The sequence below is a fragment of the Nomascus leucogenys genome, chromosome 20 (genome assembly GCF_006542625.1).
Source record: "Nomascus leucogenys isolate Asia chromosome 20, Asia_NLE_v1, whole genome shotgun sequence".
Lineage (NCBI taxonomy): Eukaryota > Metazoa > Chordata > Mammalia > Primates > Hylobatidae > Nomascus > Nomascus leucogenys.
Genome location: NC_044400.1, coordinates 74908505 through 74931416, shown reverse-complemented (window position 1 = coordinate 74931416; position 22912 = coordinate 74908505). Strand labels below are relative to the sequence as shown.

The window sequence follows — 22912 nt, the reverse complement described above, 5'->3', positions numbered from 1 at the left end:
TTCACAAATGGAGCCACACTACCTGCATTATTCTGTAACTTAGTTTTTAATCATATATTTTGAAAACTTTCCCATGTATGGACATAATATCCATGAAAAAAATTTAACCTGTATTAAAGACAAATTATGTCAGGTGATAAACGAACATATCCTTTGGTCTAGTACATGTTGAAAGTTTTTGTGCCATTTGTCTTTTTTGATTTTGGGACTGGTGGCTTTTCCCTCTTCAGATTTTAAAAATACATAGTCAAATGTATCACTTCTATTCTTTACCATTTTTGTCATTCTTAGAAACACTCGTGTTTGTGACTAAATTCAGTATTTTCTTGCCCTCTTACAGTTTTTGCTACAAAGACAAGGTAAGCAAGACTATTTTTGTCACCCAGTTTTATCATCACCATTTACTGAATGGTTCACCATTACCATTGATGTGAAAAGTACCTTGTTCCTAACCCAAAATACACATAGGAATAAAGTCATTTGTGGAATTTATTAAGAGGGAGCCCCAGCTTCAGATGTTATAGACTAACATTTTATCCCCTGACTTTTCTAAGAAGCAGTATCATTAGACTCTTTGAAGATTTTTTTTTTTAAATTGGGATTACAAATTTAGACAACTTTATAATTGTTACAAAAGTACAAAAGGCACTTTCAAAGAACAGTGTCTTTCACTTTGCAATGAATTTGGATGTTTGGGAATTTGATTTTTAACATCTAAATGTGTGCTATTCCTTACCTGAAAGCTATACAGGCTGCTAAGAATTTGAGAAGTAGATGGGATATAGACATCATCTAGTCCAGTGTTTTCAGTTGACAAAGAAACTTAGGCCCAGAGAAGGGCAGGGATGTGACCCACGTCACAGGGTGATCTGGCGGCATGGTTAGGAGTGGGAACCGAGGGTTCCAGCCCTTTCTCTGGGGCTTCCCTTCCACCACACGATGGATCTGACAATCCTGTGTTCCAAACATTTCCTGCCTGAGGCTGCTAAGACCTCTAAAGCCAGGAAAATCCCACAAACGTTCCTCCCCACCCAGACGCCCCACGTACCCCCATCACACAAAGTCAGTGATCCACAATGAAGAGAAAAGATATTTAATTATTTCTCAGGCTAATCTCTTAAAGCGCTCAAAGTGTTTTCACAAGTGCAAGGGGAGGGATTGTTCTCAGCCAACATTTACCAGTGATTCCGACACACGCAAAAACACTCCCAATCACGGTGCTTTATACTTTTAATTTCTGCACTGAAAAAGAAAAGGAAGGTAAAAATGATGACAGATTAGTTTACAGTGACTTCATCTTTGTCCTTAAATTAACCTTTGCTCTTGAGAGCAGAAGAGGGAAAGACGGGAACATCAAAGCATGATGGTGAAATGGTGACTAAGACACCTTGGTCTGGCTAACAAGGGTTCTAAAAACCTGGACATGGTGCTGTCAACGCACTAGTTTGTAAACACTGACAGGCAACAGTTAAGACACATTAAAAAAAAGGAAAGAAACCAAAACAACCCACAATTCCATTCCTAAAATCAAGCACAAAATCTGACAATGAAACATATCCAGGGGTTGTGTGTCCCCATCTGATCTGGAGGTGGCGCTCTGAAGGCAGCCACAAGGTTTGAGTCACACACTAGGGAGACAGACATCTGCTTAACACAGAATTCCGGCTTTGCTGAACTGCAATGCATATTCCCTCTTATCACTAGTACAGAAATGTTCTGCAGGCAGGAACATGAGCCCCCCGGCTCATTCACCTGTACAACCTCCCCTGACAGACAGTGAGAGCCACGGTGGGGCCAGTGGCTCTGTGTGCTTTGGAGGCTACTGCCTCTGGAATGTTCCGCATTCTCAAGGTTTGGTTGGGCTGTGGGTTTTAGTTACGCGCCACACATTGTTTAGGTGCTCGCTTTATTTTTCATGTGCAAACTGTTCCTGTCTAAAGCTTTCAGAAGAACGTGTACAGACACCCTGCAGAGACAAGGGTCATGACGGGGCCCTCCTGCCTTTTGCGGTGGGGTGGAGGAATGGGGGCGCGTCACAGAAATAGAGAAATGACATGTTCCGCGGCAGTTAAACTCTAGTCCCTGATTCGGTCCATCCAGAGGCGGGGGTGGGGCTCCTCAGTAGGTGATTGTCCACTCCTTGACAGAGGCGTCATGGGAGGTCGTGACCAGCGTGTGCTCGTCCAGCCAGGCCAGGCTGCTGACGTGGTGCAGCCGGTGTGCATCTGGGAAGAAAGGGTGCGATTTAACGAAAAGCCAAATTTCTCTGCATCGATGTACATCTTGGACTAGGAAGATGGAACGACCTGTGCCTAAATCATCTCCAGGGCCCCCAACAAAATGGCCACGAATCATTGTAACTCAGGAGTCTGGCATGGTGGCAGTGGGGCTGAATTCTCCGCGTGACACTCCTGAACCCCAGGGCCGGGTACCTCGTTTTTGTGTGCTGCAGGGTAATTAGCAGCATCCCTGGCTCCACCTACAGATGCCAGTGGCTCCCTCTCTCCAAGTCTTGACAATCAAGTTCCAAGGGAGTGAAATAACAATGTCTTCCTACGTATAAAAGGGATGCCATGCAGACAACACACAAACAGCTACACTGTATCCATGCCCTATTAAAATGGGGCAGGCATGACAACCAATAAGAGGCTGGAAAACACAGGACTGGGGGGATCACTGACTTTCCCCTCTTGTGACAGTCACACCGTGGGTGAACAGATTTGATTCCCTATCATCTTGCCTCCACCCACCCGAGATGCCAACAGTGAGACGGTGCCTGTGCGCTTATGGCTCCTCTGTGGCTGGCTCTGCCTATGAAGCCCAGGGAGGCTCCCAGCTACAGTCAAGGGGGTTCCCACTAGCTCTCTGCTCCCCAGGTCTGGGTGGCCCCCAGCCTCTACATCTGCAGCCCCACCCAGACAGGGTGAGATTCAGCCCCCACCCCTGCCTGGCACGGCATACACCCTGATGCAGAAAGCCTTGACCTGCGGGTGGCACAGGTGCCTCGGAGTGCCTTCAACCATCAAGCATGACTTGGCTGTGAGGCCAGGCTTCAGCACTCTGTCCACAGCACCAGGCTTTAGCGCTCTGTCCACATCACCAGGCTGGCTCTTTTCCAGGTGCACTATCTGTATGAGAGAACCCGACGCCGAGGTCCCTTCGTGTTTGGTGGCCTGTGACCTCACAGTGAAGACATAGACCCCAACCCCCTAATCTCTATCCGACTAGCTCTTGCTGTATTTTTTTCTGGATCCATTTCATTCATGAACTTGTTTGATTCTCACTACCAGACTGTCAACTGCCTTATAAACCAAGACGGACATTGAAACCTGCTTTGTGTCTCCTCCTTTCCAGACTGGGCTGCATTCCCTCTTTGCCTGTCCCGCACCTGAAGCCTGCAGCTGGGGAATGGGCTCTGGGGGGTGGGCTCAGACATTTTTAAATAGGAAAGGGCCCCATTAATGTTTAACACAAAAGGATGTCTTCAAGGAGAATGGATGAGGGGACTTGACCACACACTAGGAGGAGAGCGGTAGGGGGCACTCGGGGAGGGGAGGGTTTGGACAACACAGAGCTGCCTCCCCATACGTGCGTGGCCACGTGGGGACATCACAACCCCCATAGGGAGAAATGATGACATGTGGGGCTAAACACAATCTACTGTTACAAATCATTTCACCTGTTTCCTTTTTAAATGTGGCTACCAGGAAATTTCCACACTACATGAGGTGCACATTATACACTGGACGTGGCTATCTTAGGGAGCGGGAGACCCTGGTCCCAGGTGGGATTTAAGGGGTGAGTGGGGAAAGTGAAGATGTCAAAAGTGAGGCCTTCACTCAGCTCAGCAGGTGTCCTGTGCGTGGGACCCCCGTGGTCCCTCAGTACGGCCAGCAGCGCAGCTGGTGCTTGCTGGAGGGAAGGAGACCCACACCTCTTCTGGGCCACCTGTCTACAAGCACAGAGGCTACTTAGCGCTGGGGACCGCAGCCAGGGGACAGCCAGTGAAGTGGCCTGTGGAGCCCTGGACCATGGGTGGTCCCTGCCAAGGCCTGGGGGTGGAAGTCACCTTGGATCTTGACTCTGGTTTCCGGGTCACTCAGGGTCCAAACATACACCATCATGTCCATGCCACCGGAGGCAAAGTGTTCATTGTCTGGGGACCAGGCCAGGCAGACGATTTTTGCATGGTGTCCATAAAAAACATTGTTCTCCTAATTGCAGGTTGAAAACAAGAGAGGTGGCAGGTCAGGTTCAGACCACAGTTGCCCATATCACCTCGCTTACCCCTCACGGCGACAACGAGGACCCAGGTTTCTCAGGCTCTAACTCTACGCCAGTGACCCCTGCAAACCCACTGACTCCTCGGAAGCATGGCACGAGGGACCTGCTACTTGTAGAGGCAAGAAAGCTACAGCTCAGACAGGCTCAGCTCAAGGTCACCAAATCACGGATAACCTCCCACTGCCACCTGCACCGCCCAGCACAGGGACAGAGGAGGAGCCCGCCGCCACTCACTGAGTAGCCGTCAGCAACGCTGAACACTGTGACCACCTTGCTGGCGTCACACACTGCGAGGAAGGCGCCGTCATGGGAGTAGGCCACATCGGTCACGGGGCCTTTGGCCTCTAGGAGCTTGCCCTCATCCTTCAGCGTGGTGCCCAGGATGGAGTACAGGCGGACGTTGCCATCCTACGGCAGGGATAGAGAGGAAGTGAGCCACCCCCGAACACACACACCACACCCACCCTTTGTGAAGGGAGGGGTCGAGGGCTTAAGAAACTGTGCCATTCCGACTGACTGCTGCTCTGCCGGGCCCATGCCAGGCGCTGGGCATGGCTCTTCCCGTGGATGGGCCTGAAACCTACGCAGCTCTCTGAAAACGGCTGTCGGTACCTCGGGGCACCGCTGGTCTCCTGAGGCCCTCAAGCTGGCTGGTGGAGGAAGCCACTCCATGCCCCGGTCACATCCGGCACCTAAGGACCCGGCAGCACGTAGACCCATCCAGCCCCCAGCATGGAGGCCACCGCCACGCCTGCTGCAGGACTGGGTTATCGGAGGGCTGCCCTCCTGGGCTGGGGAGGGGAAATGAGCTCTTCTACAAAGCACTCAGGACTTGGCCAGGCACACTGTGACCAGGCTGCGCACACAAATTCAAGGGCATGAAAATTACGCCGAGGCAGAACTCAAGGGAAAGTGTAAAATGCCTGGTTAGCACTGCACCTTGAAGATGCTGGGAAATTTCTGTCACTCTTCATTCAACCTATGAGCCGAGCACAGCCCCAGGGGATGCCATTCCTTGATTTCCTGACCTGCTACCTTCTTGCACTCCACCCACCACTCATGGGGCTGGCTCTGAGCCCCAGCTGTCCCCTCCTTGGCACTCCTTCTACCTCACTGTCCACAGTCTTGTGGGCACCCAGGCAGTGAGGTGGGGGAAGTGCCGAGGAGGGCAGGGGAAGGCTCCAGCTCTGGGTGGCAGGAGGTGGCTGGGCCCCAGAGCAGGTCCCTCGCCCCCACTCCCCCCATCCTTCCCCTGACCCCTCGCCTTCCCTGAGACAGCCCCGGTACTCACACAGCTCACGCTGTCCCCAAATCACCCAGATGCCAAGGACAGAGGGCACAGGGGAGAGGAAAGCGACTTACCGCACCCCCAACGGCCACTGTGTCCCCGCTGGGGTGCACTGCCACAACTTCGGGCTCGTAGCCGGGGTTGTCGATGCTGAAGCACTTCCTCTGATCCTTCAGCAGGACAATCTGTGGCACACACAGGCAGCTGGTCAGGCGGTCCAGCCCTTCGGGACAAAGCCCTCAGTGGCAGGAGGGGCGCATCCCTGTTGGGGATCACTGGAGCTGGGTTTGGCTCCATCCCCAACCTCTTTGCAGGGCCACCTGGGGCTCTGAGCCACACCACCTGGACTCAGTCCCAGCCTTGTGACCCTCAGTCAGGTGGGGCAGGAAACACAACTAACTGTGACCATTACTGTCATCACTACATTACTTCCACGGCTGTCACCACAGCACCACCTCTTGGAAAGTCACTTGGCCTCTGAAACTTAGTTCCTCCAGTCAGTGAGGGAAATAAACGCACTCCGCTGAACAGTACTCCTAGGCGTCAGGATGGGAGCACTGGGGAGCAACAAGGCCCCAAACCAACAGTGCAAAAGAAGATGGCACACGGGATTCTAGGTCCTGGCTTCTTAGAACAAAAGAAAGAAACAGAGTTCCTCAGCGCGTGGTTCTCCTACAGCCCGGGGACAGGAGGAGAACCTCGTGGCGCCCAGGAGACAACACAGGCACCCAGCTGTGGAGCATCCGCCTCTGACTCCAGCAGAATGGCAGTGGAGCTGCAACACTCTAGTCTACAGACACACTCTGCTCTCCACCCAAGCATGACTCGCAGGGGGAGAGGGACAGATGGCAGCACAGCACAGTGGCCTGGAGGCCGGTGCCTACTCCCTGGGGCCGGGGTCGCTTCTCCTGATGCCCCAAGACCACTGGGAAGCACGCACCTCTCATGGTGGCTGCCACACAAGCCCCACACTGTCTTTACTCCTGACCTGCTTGGCGAGAAGGCAGGAGACCGTCCTCAGCGTGGGCTGAGCCATGCCGGTCAGCCCTCAGAACTGCCAGGGTGCCAAGTACTCAGGTGTCTGGGCTGCAGTGGGGACACCCCCACGGCACACTGCTGACTGGGCAGGGCTCCTAAGACTGACAGACCGAGGCTTGACCCCAGCACAGCTGCTTGCTGGATGAAGGGACCGCCCATAACCATCCTGGGCCTCAGTAGCCAGTGGTGCCTGGCTGTCATGAAGATGGGAGTCAATGTTCAGGGTAAGATAGGTACTAACAACAGTAAGCAAAAACAGCAACAGCCCCTGGGCACGTGCCAGCGCTCTGCTGTGAGTGTTCCAGCCCCACAAGGCAGGGATCGGGTTCCCCGTTTCAGAGGAGAAAATGGGGTACGGTGCTTATGCCGCACGCCCAAGGTTCCAGTTCCCACAGGCTGAGCCGGGACTCGCCCAGAATCCAAGCCTCGGCACCCACACTGGGCCTTTGCCTCTGGCACGTGCAGCAGAGGCCTTCCTTTTGTCTCCCCTCCTTGTCAATTCTTCCGGTTCTAACTTACTCTACCGCTCCCAGACAGAGTGGCCTTCATCTCTTGAGTTTTGCCTTTATCCCAGTGTGCCCCTATCCACGCCACTAGCTGTCATGAGGGCAGGCAGCCTCTGCCCCTACCCTCTGGGCTTCTGTTTCTGCGTGGATTGTGGGTGGATCGGGATGAATGGCAGCAGCGCCCTGACTAACACCTACTACTGAAGACGCACCTCTGTCATCTGCCTGGCTCTGGGGGTGGCCTTACCTACTCACAGGTGAAGAATGAGGGCCTAAGCATTTGCTTGAAGCTTCATCCGACATGAGACTTGAACCTGGTTGTTTCCTGATCTAAAATCCCAGGCCCCTCCCAGCACCCTCCTAACCCTTTGACTGGTGACAGGGAGCTCTGCAGAAAATTCTGACCCAGAGCAGGGGTTCCAGATGCCCTGGGAGGATCGGGTAACAGCAGATCACAGAGAAATGCCACATGAGGAGGTGCAGGGACCTGGAGCCTGTCCCGTACACACCACAACCCTACCGGGGTCCTTTCTAACCTCCCAGGTGGCAGGCGCCACCTGGGCCCGTCTGAACATCCTCTCAGCCTCAGGGGAAAGGGTGGCCTATGATGACCACAACTTTACAGATGAGGAAACCTGGGTCTGGAGACACAGGGCACTCTGCCCTAGGCCTCATCCCCTCACCCACAAAGCCCCATGTGCAGACCCCTTGGCTGGGAAGAGCCCTGCTGTAGAGACAGGCCACCTGCCAGCCTTCTAGAACTCTGCTTTGTAGCATTTCCCCCAGGCCTCGAGGCACTCCATGTGTGGATTCCCTTTGCACCTCCCCACCCCCACTGGCTGTCCAGGCTGTTTGCAATAATTACTTGGCAGGGATTTCTTATTATCTAGGACGCAGAGAAATCCACTCTCCCTAAAGCAATTAAGTTCACAAGGCAAAGGAGGGCCAGAGGGTCCTGAAAGCAGCTTTCTTTAGCAGGGCTCGCCACTCGTGCCAACAGGTGCCCCTTGCCTTCCCCGGTCTACATGCCAGCAAGCCTAAGCCCGCCAGCAGATAATATATTCTGCAGGGCAGAATTCTGTATAAAGTGGGTCAGGCTTGGGTCTCAGGTGGCTTTGGTCCGGATATTCCCAAGGTGTGCAGATGGCCCCGCTGTCTGGGTTGAGAAGCCAGGCTAGGGAATCAGGTGCTACCCTTCTGCATGCGGGAAAGTACCAAGCTGCTCTAGGCCTCGGCCTCCTCATCTGTAAGAGGAACCAAGATGGTGTGAGGAGCCTTACATGTACTTCCTCATAATCACCTGGATCTGTGAGTGCTGGGGATGGGAAACTAAGGCTCAGAAAGGGTGAGGTAAATGCCAGAAGTCACACAGCTACAACGCAGAAGGGCTGGGATGTGAACAGGAGCAAAGGCAGGCCCACCCCACAGAGTCTCTCATAGACCTTACAGGCTGACGGGCACGCAGCGTGGTCTGAGGCTTAGAGACAAATCCCAGCTCTGCCCTCTGACCAGCTGTGGCCTTGGACAACCAACTTTTCCATTCCGTGCCTCCATTTCTTCATCTGTACAACTGACAGGATGGTGGTGAGGATTAAATATATGAGATCCCCTAATGCAGTGCAAATGAGCACTCAACCAAAACACTGGCTAGAGCAACTGTCAAATGGGATGTGAGTCAAATTTCAGCAAGCAGGCACCACACAGCTGCAGGCTCCAACCCAAACACTAAGCCAGGTCCCTACCTGCCCAATGCACACGACCACGGCGTATCCCCCAGGGCCGACAGCTACGCACTTTGGCTGAACGTCCAGTTTCACAACTCCTTGTCCACTGTTGAGAGAAAGGAAGCACATTACTTCGACACTGCAGCAGCTCAGTGTAGGTATGCATACATATTTACGTTAAACCACAGCAGTTTTGCTCCTTAGGAGAAGGCAATTCTACTGCCATCTGTACTGGAGAGACTTGCTAAAATATGGGATGGTAGAAAAAAAGACCCATGACTCTGGTGCAAAGAGATTATAAATAATAATGGGGGCCCGGTGGGGGAGGGGTGGGGGGTGGGTAGGAGTGGCAGGAGGCAGTGAAGGGCATTGTTTATGCTCTTATTTATCTGTGGTAAGCCCTCATTACACCCAGATGTGGCTTTTTTCCCCCTGTCTGTTGGCTAAAGACTCTGGAGTTTACTGAGCACAGACAGAATTGAGCTCTGCTCCCTAAAATGGATGGGTAACTTTTAAGAATCCGTTACCTTTAATGGGTGAAAATCATGTTATCTTTAGCCTTGGCCAATGCTATCAAAACTTGTCCTAGAAAGACTCATACACACAAACTTCTTGAAAACTGAGACAATCAAGGAAATTTCTGTGTCACTGGGCCAAGTGTGGCATCCCCAAAGGTTCCGCAGCAAGGTCACCAGGCCAAGGCTGGCTCTGTAAGGGCCTTGCCTTCGGTTATCTGGCCCAGGGAAGACCTTTATGGGACGTGTTAAGAGTGGGGTCACCACAGGGCAGTAGAAAGAGGACCAGGGCCCAGATGCCTGGGCTCTGGGGCCGCTTCTGCCACTCATCGGAAGGCCCAATTTACCTACAGATGCCCAGTCTGCCAGGCAGGCAGGGCCTGTGCTACAAGGACAGCACACCTGCTAGGAGCTGCGTGCTGCACCCTGTGCCAGGCTCCCATCAACAGGCCCCAGGAGTCCCCATCTCTCAGGCAACACGACTTAGGCAGGACTACCGGGTCACAAAGGGGTCTACACAAGAAATGTAGGGTCAGAGGAGGGGTCAGACCTGGGTGTGGGGACACTGGATGTGCAGTGACCTCGTCAGGGCCTGGATCATTTCCCTTACAAGTCCCTCCAACTGCATTTAGGACTTCAGATCACTTGCAAACTGCTACTCTCCTAGCTCCACTGACTGCCAATCAAAGGCCCAAGAGCAAAAACAAACAAGACATTGTCTTTTAACCAGATCACTGTGTGCCCATCTCACCCTTGAGCAGAAAGGGAATGCTGTCTTGTACTCAGCACCTGCCCTGTGCCAAGCTCACCTAACCCGCAACAGCCTGAGGCAGGCTCCACTGTACCCGCCTTTACTGATGAGGAAAGGGAGACAGGGAGAGACCGCAGCAGGTTCCCGAAGAATAGGGCTGTGATCTGCTGCCCCTGCTTCCAGGGCAGAGTCCACACCTGGTCGTCGTCTGTGGGCAAGAGCATCACCCAGACCACCTGGACCTGTAACACAGACCCTGCTGGGCTCAGGGCTGACAACAGGAGAACAATGCTGGGGACGGGGCGGGAAAGGTGAAAGGAGCAGGTGAGGCGTCCTCCAGAACAGGAACTGCTGGAGGCGCAAGCCCTCTGCGGGGAGCTGAGGCTCATCCAGAACCCCCACAGACCTGAGTGCTCTCACCTGTAGTCCCGCAGCATGAGGCTGGTGTACCGCACGGTGTCGTCCATGCTGCAGCTGATGAGCTGCCCCGACTCGTCCACAGTCATCCTGGACACCTGGTTCGTGTGGCCTTTCCCAGCGAAGGAGTCGTTCTCCCCTGTCTCTGAATCCCAGTAATGTAGGGCAGGGTTAAGGAAAAGCCCGGCTCCCGGGACTGCTGGGTGCTCTCAGGTGTGGCTTCAGTCCTAAGATTCTCCGTTTACATCAACAAATGACAATCTTATTGTAAACGGACATAACCATTCCCTCTGGGAAGCCTGCAGTGTCCACTGTTGACACATTCTTAGGAAAGGTATCTGAAGTGTGGGTGCACCACACAGGGACTGGGATGAGGCAGAAAGGGAGCCGTGCTGGAGGCCCACCGGGGACCAGCAAGCCGGGGAGACTCCGGGGTCTCCTCTGCTGCTAGTTATCAGGCAGGCGCACCCCTCTGCCTGGGTAAAGAAACCCCACATTTCTTTACGTTTCGGGGGCAGAGGGTGGCATGTCTTCCCTCCTCTCCCAGCACTGGGGGGACCTCCTTGGGTCCTGGACAGTCCCTCTGGGAGGTACAGCACATGCAGACCAGAGCTGTCCACACAAAAGGCAGTCTCCAACACAGCATGGTGCTCAGGGAGGGCAGCAGAACAACGCACAGCAGGTGCCATCATCAGCAACGTGTGTGGGCATCCCTGCCCAGGCAGTCTGCAGATGGTGGCTCCAAGGTTCAAGACAGACCCGTGAGCAGGGTGTCACCAGTCCCAGGCCATGCAGCAAAAACACAACAGAAGCCCCCATCATCAGGGAGAAACCAGGACTCATTTAAAGAAACCCAGACAAGGACTTATAAGGCGGGACACAAATACCTCCAGAGAACATCACCAAAGGGCCACGAAGCACCTCGCAGGAGCTCCAGCCCTGGCTCTGTGGACCACAGGCTGCGTGACTCTGGGGAGGGCACGTTAGCTCTCTGGGCTCTGGTTTTCCTATTTTTAAAACAAGGGGACCCAACGTAAGGGTGTCCAGGTACTTGTGAATTCTAGGAATCAAGAATCCCACCGTGTGGAGTAGGGCCAAGGCTGGCGCCAGCTGCCATTGGCAGAGGGCGTGGCAGCCCAAGCTCAGGGCCATTAAGCCACACTCTCAGGGTTGCACGACAAGAAGGGACTGATCAGGTCGGAGCTGCCCATGGCTTCTCCTCAGTATAAGCCCTGGAGCTGCCAGGGCCCCATGTACAGACAGGCCACCCCTAGAGGCCACATTGGTCAGAAGAGCGTGTAGCTGTGGCTGCAGCTGAAGCCACCTGGCTGGCCTGGCCTCTGGCACCGTGGGAACAGGAAATTTCCCCCTAGAGCCAGCAGCTCCGGAGCCAGCTCTTTGAGTCAAAGGATATTAATGTGTCCGTCGTGGCTCCCAGAGTAAATGTAGGACTTGCCGCCATTTTTATGCACCGTCAGACACTGGATCGATTTACTGTGACCCTGTGGAGGAGACACACTGGGCGAGTAAGCTGAGGACACACTGCCCTGCCCTCTGCTACCCGCTTTCCGCCAACAAAGCTTCTGGGTAATGGAGGGGGCGGACGCCCCTCAATCCATGGCAGTGCAGGTGTTCTGAGGCCCCAGTATCCCCAGCTGCCTGAATGCATGGCCCACGAGCCCTAAGAAATTTTCCAGTGGACTAACAGTTCACACTGATGAACAGCTGGAGCTACAAGCAGACTGTATTTCATAGAGAGCATTCTTGAACCTAGAGTCAGGCCTGCGGCCCCTCACCAGGCAGGTAATTGTTTTCCTGCAGGACCACAGCCGCTTTGTCAACTGTGTGCAATTCTCTCCTGATGGGAACAGATTTGCCACAGCTAGTGCTGACGGCCAAGGCCACTGCTCTTGCTCCTCCTCCTGCCCCTGGACCTCAGCGATGCCCCGTCACCTGCCCTGGTGCTCAGTGAGCTTCTGCTCTTGCCTGCAGTTGGGTAAAGCACAGGCTGCGCGCTCCCAATTCGGGGAAAGGCCGAGCCCTGCAGGAAGTAACCGCTTTCAACAGTTGGGGGCGATGGCCACTGCCCCGAACCACTAGGCCTGACTCTCCAGCTCTCACAGTAGCTCAAGGGGAACTTGGCACCTGGCCTGCCACCGTGGCTAAACTCTTGTCCCAAGAAAGCAACCAGCATCCCAGCCTTCCACCAAAACCCTAAGGGCCAAGGAGGCCTGAGGACACCTCTCTGGCTTCCACCTGGTCTCCCCTCGGTTCCCCTTCCTTGCCGGCCACTCTGGTCTCTTCCCTGCCGACCCAGGGGGCAGAGCCTTCCCCAGGGCAGGCCTTACCTTGATGATGCGCAGGGGTTTGCTGGGGTTGTTCCTGTCCAGATAGTTGATGTACCCGGACAGGGAGACACTGAGCAGGTGGTCCTTCTGCCATAGGCAGCCCAGCTGCTGGTCCAGAACTGTGGAGCCCATGGGAAATGTGCTGACCACGGAGTTCACGTTGACGTCCCAAATCTTGGAAGTTTTGTCCCCAGAAGCAGAAAGCAAATGGGTGCTGTCGGGACTCCAACTAATCTATTCAGAAAAAAGCAGTGTGTCATGTGCCAGAGGACTACAGACTGGAGAGAGACCCCCAAAAAGCAGCTTGTCCACTGCGACTGTTTCTGAGTAGGCCAGAAGGAGCCCAGAGACGGGGTGGGATGTGAGTGAGGCAAGGACAAAACCTGCCTCCAGGTTTCCTGTTCCAGCCACTACCTTCTCCCATCACCTCACTGCGACCTTAAAGCTTTTCTGGGCACAGGCATAAAACCGCCCCGACGTGTAGCCCCTCATTTCAAGTTTTTGTCTAACTCCGGAGTGAGTATGGATGGACTGACACATGGACTCGGCCAAATTCCCACCACTAGGCCGGGAAACACGCTCATACTCACAGCGTAAATCCCACCGTCGTGGGCCTTGCTTCCGCCCAGTGCGCACACCTTCTCCCCAGTCTTCCCGTCATAGATGTATATCTTCCAAGAAATAAAAACGTGTGGGTCACGTGTGTGTGAACACCCTCTAGAGTAAGCAGTTTCTCCATGGACTGTGGCTCTAGAAAATCAGGGCTAATAGACTGAGCTCCCAGTGTGGTTTAAAGCAGACATGCATTTACTGGGCTCTGACGACACGTCTGCAGAGGTGTGGAGGGCGACATCTAAGTTCTGCACGTCAGGACTAGCATTAGGCAGCCTGTGGCTCTGAGCAGTCACAGGAGCAGGCAGACAAGCCATTCCCCACCCCAAAACCCATCCCAGCTCTTACCTGGCCGTCAGCACTGGCTGTGGCAAATCTGTTCCCATCAGGAGAGAATCGCACACAGTTGACAAAGCGGCTGTGGTCCTGCAGGAAAACAATTACCTGCCTGATGAGGGGCCGCAGGCCTGACTCTAGGTTCAAGAATGCTCTCTATGAAATACAGTCTGCTTGTAGCTCCAGCTGTTCATCAGTGTGAACTGTTAGTCCACTAGAAAATTTCAGAGCTTAAATAAACATCCCGGGCAGTCTCTCAGTGGAGGGCAGGAGTCTGCTCCAGCCTGCCTGCCACGCTGACCGCTCTACCTGCTGGGAAAGCTGATCAGCCCGAGCCGAGGCAGACCACCTCCAGTTATGCCCCCCACAGTGAGGTGCCCCCAGCAGCCACCCTCTTCCCTCTGGGCTCTGAAAGAGCTCAAGCCCCGATCCTTAAGCTTCGCGATGACTGAAACCAGGAGGCCTCTTCCTGGCGGCCCCAGCCCCGTCTCACTCTGTTGCCCAGGCTGGAGTGCAGTGGCGTGGCGCAATCTCTGCTCACTGCAAGCTCCGCCTCCCGGGTTCACACCATTGTCCTGCCTCAGCCTCCCAAGTAGCTGGGACTACAGGCACCTGCCACCACGCCCGGCTACTTTTTGTATTTTTAGTACAGACGGGGTTTCACCTTGTTAGACAGGATGGTCTCGATATCCTGACCTCGTGTTCCCCCGCCTCAGCCTCCCAAAGTGCTGGGATTACAGGAGTGAGCCACTGCGCCCGGCCAATAATTAACTTTTAAACAAAGGTAAACAATGATTATGACCTTCATCGACAACAAGAGCCTGAACGACTAAAGGGAAATGACATGACTTCCAGGGGCGACTCTGTTACTCGAATAAGGAAATGAATGCATTCTTTCCTCAGTCAACAAGAGTCTATATCAGAGAATGATCCTCTAAACAAGCAGTCGCAAAGCTGCCAACACCTGCCCTGCCCTCTTGCTGCCCACCTGCAGGCGGCGCTAACCCAGCAAATGCACATCCAGTGCTACCAACTCTCTCGGCACAGGAAGGGCTCGCTGCTCAGCGGGTACGGACACTAACCTTCAGGAAAAGCAATTCAACCCAAGGCAGATAACCTGCCCCGCGCTCGAAGTAAATCACAGACTTAATTTTAAAGCATGAACTACCTGTGTGGGGGACCTGCATGTGTTTGATTGTGTAATGTTTTCAGTTGAACTGTGCCTCTCCAAAAGACATGCTGAAGTCCCAACCCTGGGACCCCATGAGACCTTATTCAGAAATAGGGTCTTTGCAGACGCAATCCAGTTAAGATGAGGTCATTAGGGCGGGCTGTAAATCCAGCAGGACTTGTTGTCCTTGTAAGAGGGAAATCTGGACACGGATACAGAGTTGGAGTGAAGCTGGAAGCAGAGATGGGAGTTCTGCTCTCAAAAAGTAACGCCCAGGGCAGTCAGTATCTGGGAAAGAAAAGGAAGGACTCAGAGGGAGTGCGTCCCTGCCCACACCTTGACTACAGACTTCTGACTTCCAGAGAATAAATTTCCATTGTTTAAGGCACCCAATCTGTGGCTTAACAAACTTTCTTATGGCAGCTGCAGCAGACTAACACGTCATCAATGCTGCCTCTGACACTCATGTAATAACCCACCAAGGTGAGCTGTGCCCATTTCACCAATGAGGAAACGTAGGCCCAGAAAGAGGAATCAGGTGCCTGGGGTCCCAAGGGCCACCCTCAAGGAAATCGATGTCCCCACAAAGTCCGTCAGAGTCAGCAGAAGATACAGACACGGTTCAGTCTGGCAATGTCCCCAGGGCAGGCAGTTCTCGTAGAGAGGCCCACTCCCAGCCCCAGAAATCTCTCTAGGCCCAAGAGTGATGCGACCCCAGAGCTGTGGAACAAAGCAACCCTGGGCTTCCTGCACTTCAAAGATTAAACCATTTCCTCCAGCCAACAACCCAAACTTGCTTGCCTCAGGTGAGCCCTCCTCAGGGTGCTGCCAAGACCTGCTCACGGCTGGGGTCAGGCTGGACACAGGCCCAGCAGGCCCTGGCCCTGCACCTGAACCAGGATCTCCCACCTCATTGACCCGTGTTTTAACTCAGATGAAAGCCCGAGAAATCACACATTCTGACAAGGGGAGTCCTAGTGCTCCTCGGGAGCTACTGAGGGCAACGACAGTCATGTTTCCATCCCAGTGGATGAGCAGATTGTCCTCCCTGCCTCATTTCAGGGAGTGCTGTCTTGGTGCTTGCATTCCGTTCTATTACTGAAGAGCTCGTCCTCTGTAGGTTGTGGTCACCGCCCACGAGGAACAGGGATGGAAGCACCAGGCTGGCTCAGTCTGAACTTGGGCTCAGGTCTGTGATCAGCTCATGAGCGATGGGGCTGGCGAGCCCTTTGCCTGCCCCCAGCACCTGGGTGCTGCAAGGCTTGGCCAGGCAAGGCAGTGCCGAACTACAAGGCATGCAGTACCCAGGCGGGCCCAGGGCTCACTAGGAGATGGAATGGGGGACACGGGACTGCACGGTCCTCTCTGGCTCTGGTGCTAGAGGCCACCCTTCCTTGTGTTTAAGCGCAGTTCTGCATCTTGCTTCTTTAGTTCCTTTTGTACCTTTTTCACAGTTCTAAGGCTGGCCTTCTTTGCTTAAATGGTCTGTGTTGTAAGTTTTCTAGCATTTCTAGGTACATGAAGTTGGGGAAAGCAGTTTCCCCAGAAGGCCCGATCCACTCAGCTGCTGAGAGTGAAAACCAACTTTCCAGATGGGGCTCCAGGGCCCTCCAGAGACGCTTTACCCCCAGAGGGGCCACGGAGAGCCTGCGGGCAAATTCTTCACAGGAGAACAGCAGGCCTGGAGCTGCTGGTAACTCAAGCCACATCACCTGCACGAATCTGGTCTCCAGTTTCCTGTCCAGAGCTCTCATCTCAGCTGCGCTGGCTCCTGGGCCTTGGGCAGCTGCTCGGCAAGCCTGGGGGTGCTCCAGCCCAGAGTCATCTCAGAGGTCAGATCCCTAACTCCGCAGGCCCATTTGCAACCCCCCTTCTGCTATTACCCACCAAGAGGGAGCCGTCACGCACTGAGGGCCTGTTCCCGTCAGGGTTAGCCGATGGGGTCCACCTCCTGTCTGTGTCAACATGGCCCACGGTCCCTTGTCTATGTCAGCCCATAGGGTCCACATTCCCTGTGTCAAAGGGCCTCACAGGGCAGTTCCTGAGGGAGCTGCAGGAAGGAGCCAGCTGCAGTGAAGGCAGTGGTGGGAGGGCCTGAGGCAAAGCCCTTCCAGACCCCCTGTTGGGCGGGGGGTGGACACGGGTGTATGCACCACTACTCCTTCCAGATGAGGTCACACGACCTTTACCATGACATAACCACAGCTCGAATCCTAGACCTCTGACCAGCACATCGAGTTCTCTCACTGCCCAACTCCGCTTCCTTGGCCAGCACAGCCCTGCCTTGCCGCTAACTTCGCACTGGCTACTCCACGCCAGCCTAAGCTTCCTTGAAGTGCAGTGGGCCAGGGAGATGGCTGGGCCTGGCTGACCCCTGGGTCCTTCTGACGAATGAGTTAAGAACTGAGAAAAGAGCTCACCCCAAATGCCCAAATCACCCAAGCCCAGATGAGTGGGTGCGACAGTGGATGCTGATGGCTCTTGCTACAAAATGGAGAAAACTATTCAGCCACTGTTCAATTCCAACCTGTAACAAGTGCCCATTTCAGTGGCTCCCTGAGGTCAAAACATGGACATTCCTACTCCAATTCCAGGTCCCAGAAGCGAGGACATTCCTGCTCGCCCAAACCCCAGGACCCCAAATCCAAGTCTGTGGTTCACCTCTGCGGACGCCTCCCACAGGCTCTGGCAGGGTGGTGTCATGTGTCCCTCCCTGGCCCCAGAACCCAGCAGGGGCAAAGGAGGGGCCCAGCACAGTCCAGGGACGTAGGTGCCCCTCGAGTAGCTCATCCCCATCACCTTTTCCTGCACCTCGAGCCAAGGAGTCCAAATGCAGAGACTGGTGTCTGCTCCTGAAATAGCCCCTTCAAAGGGAGAAGCCGTGAAAAGTCCATTAACCAAAAAAAGCGAGGGCTAAAAATAGCCCTTTCCACAGGGAGGCCAGGCCAGCGAACAAAGAGGGAGAGGGTTTGGGGAAGCTCCCGGGGAGTTCAGGGGCAGCAGCTTCCTGAGGCTGCCCTCACTGGCCCCCTGCCTCTGTCCCACCCCAGCCCATCAGCGGGGCTGCAGCAGTCTCAGTCCAGCCTCTTCCCTGGTGGACAACCCACGGTGTCTGGTCCACACTCCTGCCTGTCCTCCCTTGCAGCCAACACACAGCCAAGACTGACCTGTATTCAACGAGCCCCCCTCGCCACAGTCCTCACTCCCTCCCACCAATATGCCCCCTCTCACCCAAGGCTTGAAGCACTGAGGTCATAATTCCGAGGCTTGAAGCACTGAGGTCATAATTAAGTACCACATCCATGTCCACATCACAGAGCGACAGGCCCCAGCTGGCCTGTCTCCAGCACACACATGCTCACTAGCTACCTAGTCAGCTCAGGAACCCTCTGGGATCCCACCCCATTCCGCCCAGCCTCAGCTGACCCTGTACACAAGAGGACCACAAGCCCACCTTAGGCTGTTCACATGCCTATGAGCTGGTAGAAGGGGACAGGCTCTCAGTCCCCTGTGCCCAGTCCCACCCCACACAAGCCCAGCACAGGCCTCCATGACCCTTGGTCAGTGGGTGTTCCCAAAACACCTTTACACCGTGACCTGCGAGGCTGGCTCTGGCCCATCCTTCAGCCCACCCATCCCTCCCAGCAGACTTCCCTGCAAAGTGCCCTAGGGCAGCCCTGCAGCCTGGCCCACTTAGTTGGGCTGAGGGGCACGAAGGAGCTACCTACCCACCTGCCTCTCCCGTCACCTGGGACGGGTCAGCTCAGTCACCATGTTTCCTGGAGAACAAGAACCATATGAAGGCACAAGAGGCTCATCCTAACCGTCCTTGGGGCACCTACTGGCCACGTGACCTGGGCCAGGTCACCCTCCCTGCTGTCAGCCCCCAGTTCTCAGGAGTCAGCCATCAGCCCAGTGAAGAGCAAGGCCAGCTGACAGGAGGGGTGGTATGTGCTGAGGACAAGGGAGGGGGTCCTGCATGCCCATCACAGGGGCATGGCCCAGGCAGCCACCATACATGCCGGAAAGGCTGAAACATCTGCTCTCTGCCCTGTCTTGAGTAAGGAAATAGGAAAAAGAATAACCACCAGAAACCTTGCCTGTTTAGAGCTCAAATTTTCCTTATCTATCAGGAAGGCAGCACTTCCGATAACAGCCACAGCTGAGGTTTCCAGCCCTGCTTGGCTCCAGCCTCAAGTGGGAAAACTATGTGAGGTATGAGGTCCCTGCAGGGCAGAGGCGATGGAACAGAGGGAGCAGTGGCACCCCATTGAGGGAACCCAGGAGTCCTCCGTGCTGAACATTTTCGCACCTAGAATCACAGCTTGTTAGATTTGGCAGTGAGCTCTCAGTTCCGCATCATGAGGCTGAGCCCCCAGGATGACACGCTGCTCTAAGTAACCATTTCATTAGACACAAACTATCCGGTGCACCACTAACTCCTGGGATCTAGGACATGCACACAGCTGTGAGCCACACTCCAGAGGGGGGCGTGTGGTCATCCTAGACCACCAACTGCTCACCCGACTGGAGGAAGTGGACGGCCAGAGAGGCAAAGAACCTGGCCCAAGTAATGCGCATGGCGAAGGCAGACAACAGAGAGAAACTCAGTGGGGCCTTTAAACCCATCCAGGAGTACCTATCCCAGGAGCCTGCCTGGCATGAAGACATCCCCATGTGTGAGATGGGGGAAGGCAGGGAGATGGTCTCGCCACCCTCCCCTTTTCAGGCCATGGTCAGACCCTCTGAGGGGAACCTACCCCTGGGTTCGCAGAACACCAGCGCTGGAGACTGAGACCACTGTGCCCAGGGTCTCCTTTCAGAACCGTTCTCCTGTGATCCCAGGAGTTACTTCCGCAGGTCACCCACCACGTCTTCAATGTCACTGGGTAGGGATGAGCCGGCACCCAGGCTTATTCCAGGCCAAATGTTCCTCCACTCCCATCTTTCTGGAGCCTCATTCAGGTTCAGGCAAATGAAGACCAAAGCTGGGCTATGGTCCCTCAGGATGAGGGGCACACAGGGGAGCCTGGGTCAAGCTGAGCCGGGAGTCCACACTCACTCTGCACAATGGGCTCTTCAACAAAAAGGAAAAGCCACATGACCCCCAAACATGGGCCGGCGAGATGAAGGTGGCCTCCCGGACTCCACAGGCAGGGCCCCTCTTGTTTTCCTCTGCGATGCTGCTTGCATTTCAGCTCAGGCACAGCATCATGGAGTTCTGCTTCAGCTTGTACTCAAACGCCTTCAGAACATGCCTTGTTCCTTTTCAAGGCAGCAGCTCCAACTCGACCCAGCTGGTCCCTCCGCAGTCATACGCCAGTCCCTCTCTCACCCAGGTAACTAAGGAAGCACCTGCCATCCCACCTCTGCACCCTCAAGCTCAGGGCAGTTTCCTGGTCCCAGCCACAGGGGGCCTCTGCAGGGAGTAGGTGGGGAAGGTGCAGATGAAGACAGGCCCGAGTTGCCACCACAGCTGCTCATTCTCAGGAGGGGAGGAGCGGCAGGCAAGGCCACCACGGCCTGAGGGCTGGTGCGGAGGCGAAGGCAGCCAAGACCCAGCCGTCATGTGCTGCGGAATGAGAGATCTGGGGAAAAAAGACCACTGCTATGTGGATTTCACAGTAAGTGGAACTTAATTCCCTCTAAAATAAAAAATGCCCAGACAGTTTTAAAATCTTTTACTATAAAAGGCTCAATTAATTCCTGAGAACTTCCACATCCCAGGCTTTCCGACCGCATCAGAAGAGCCCACATATGGGAGAAAGCCCAGCGATGCTCAGCCCACCGTGTCCTCAAAGCCGACTGTGGCTGGGCCTCATGTTAGCACTCACGCCTCCTCTCACTTCCCCCAGCCTGCATGCGCTCCCTTTGTCTTGGGGTTGGTCCTGGAGAGCATGACCGCAGCTTTCCTCTGGGGTCCGGAGGGCTTAAGTGCAGATACACACCAAAGTGTATCTGCAACTCAGAAGGTATTCGGGGGCAGATGTGGGGTCCCTGAGCACCCTTCCTGTCCTTCCTATGCAAGGGCAGTTGAGCCTGCACATGTCTCCTGAGCATGTGGATGGCCACTGCTGCCTCTCACACCCTCCCTGTGGCTGAGGGTGCAGCATGCAAGGGTCACTGTCACCCTGTTTCCAGGAGGGCCCAGAGGCATGACTCACCTGAGGGGGGCACAGGCACCTAGCTCTGTGCCAGGCCACAGCCCTTTCTATTTCTCCCAGGTCCTCAGGCAGGGCCCATGGTTATGGGTTCCACAAAACACTTCAAGACACATGGTGGTACTCACCCTGGAGCTGGGCTAGCTGGGCAGACATTTGTACCCAACACTCCTGGGCCAGGGCAGTGGGGTGAAGTCCTTTCTGAAGTTAGAAAGGACAACTAAAGAGAAATAATGTTCTGGCCAAGCCCCCAAGCAAGCACAAAGGGGCACAGCAGCCTGGTGAAGAAGGCAGGCTCCAGCCCACCCCTGGAACAAACTGGTGCCCCTGACCCCGCTGAGCACCCCGTGCTGGGTTTAACGCACAGCTGCAGAGTGGAAATGATCCCTCCCAGGGCAGGCAAAGGAGCCCCCACCCACAGCCGGCTTCTGGCTACCACAGAAGCCTCTGAGCTGCTTCCTCCTGCCCTGGGCTGAGACGAGGTGTGCAGCTGACTCAGTATTACTCACCCTACTCTGCAGTGCCTCCACCCTAGCGAAGAAACATGGCCTGAGGCCACAGCCTTCAACACAGCTCCCAAAATAGCCAGGTCTCTACTACCTACCCACTGGGTGGTAGCCACAAGAGCAGAGTCTGAGAGCTGCCGCATGTTCAGCTGCAAACAGGGAGCCTCCCTATGCTTCCACCTGCCCAGCCAGGCCCAGCTCAGCCTGTGGCTCCGTGACAAAATGAAGCCTGTTTCACTACAAAGGGGGCATCCTTGGAAAGCCCTCCTGTACCCTAAGCCAAGAACAGCCTCTGGAAATTCTGCCCACTTTGTGGGTCCCGTCCTCGCCCTTTCCAGCTGCACTGTGCAGGCTATTTATGATTCATGGCATGATGTCACTAAAATGGACAGTGCTCCTCACTGAGCCACTTTAAGGACATGATCTCATTAATCCTCCATGAGGCAGACAGTGAAACCACTGGCGGTTCCAAGAGAAGGAGTCCCGAGACCTTGGTCCAATCTGCAAAAACAACCTCCTCCAAGGACATCAATAGTCCCTAAAATGCGCGTTTCCAGGTCCATTGTTCTCGTCCATCCTCAGCGCAAGCACAAGTGGGATGGGGAAAGCCAGGGCAGAGCCGTGGGACTGTGCTGAGACCGGCTGCTGGGCTCCTCCCCTCACTCCAAGGCTGGGGCAGGAAAATGGGCATCACAGATGCTCCAGACCTGCCAGGTGGCTCTCCTACTTCAAATTCATAGTCAAAACCCTCAGATGCTGCTGGCCCCCGCACACCCCCGTCTTGCAGAAGGGAGAAGTGAGGAGGCTTGGCAAGGCCTGGGTGCCTGCCTAAGGCGGGGCGCATGCACGGCGTGGGCCTCTGAGATGCTGCCAGCTACACCCAAAGCCTGCCGCATTTCTGGCACATTTTTCCCACAAAGTATCTTTCAGTCTTCTAACCGTTTGTCACTTTGCAGGCTCACTGTCTCTAGAAGAGACCAATCTGGATGTCCTGCAAGCTCCTTTCCTCTGCCACTTTGGTGGCTCAGCTAACAGCAGGCCCTGCAGGCTACCCTCTCTAATGAGCACCTCCAGCCCCAGATGCTTGCCTGGTTACACAGCCTCAGGGATGTCCTTGCCCCAACCCCTGACAGGCGCACACCATCCTAGGGCAGGGCCCTTCCTTGTGGGAACCATCCATGCCCAGCTGAGGGCCTGGGGAGGATGAGTGCTGGGTGGGGGAGCCCTCCCTCTCTCTGCGCACCCCTGGGAGCCC

General features: G+C 54.9%; 1 protein-coding gene across 3 annotated transcripts in view; it reads right to left on the bottom strand.

The window, feature by feature from the left end:
* Positions 1–1077: 1077 nt before the first annotated feature.
* WDR1 (WD repeat domain 1) overlaps positions 1078–22912 on the bottom strand; it is a 41269-nt gene continuing 19434 nt past the window's right edge. For 2 of the 3 annotated variants that reach the window (XM_030801434.1, XM_030801436.1), the window contains 10 exons: positions 13832–13909; positions 13462–13542; positions 12872–13105; positions 11938–12025; positions 10527–10683; positions 8859–8946; positions 5647–5757; positions 4519–4692; positions 4070–4214; positions 1078–2225 (listed from right to left, as the gene is read on the bottom strand). In XM_030801434.1, the coding sequence (XP_030657294.1) occupies positions 2119–2225; positions 4070–4214; positions 4519–4692; positions 5647–5757; positions 8859–8946; positions 10527–10683; positions 11938–12025; positions 12872–13105; positions 13462–13542; positions 13832–13909 (1263 nt within the window). In that variant the 3' untranslated portion in view covers positions 1078–2118. Of the gene's footprint in view, positions 2226–4069; positions 4215–4518; positions 4693–5646; positions 5758–8858; positions 8947–10526; positions 10684–11937; positions 12026–12871; positions 13106–13461; positions 13543–13831; positions 13910–19750; positions 19770–22912 lie in introns of those variants that run through there. The other variant, XM_030801435.1, reaches the window with a different exon arrangement.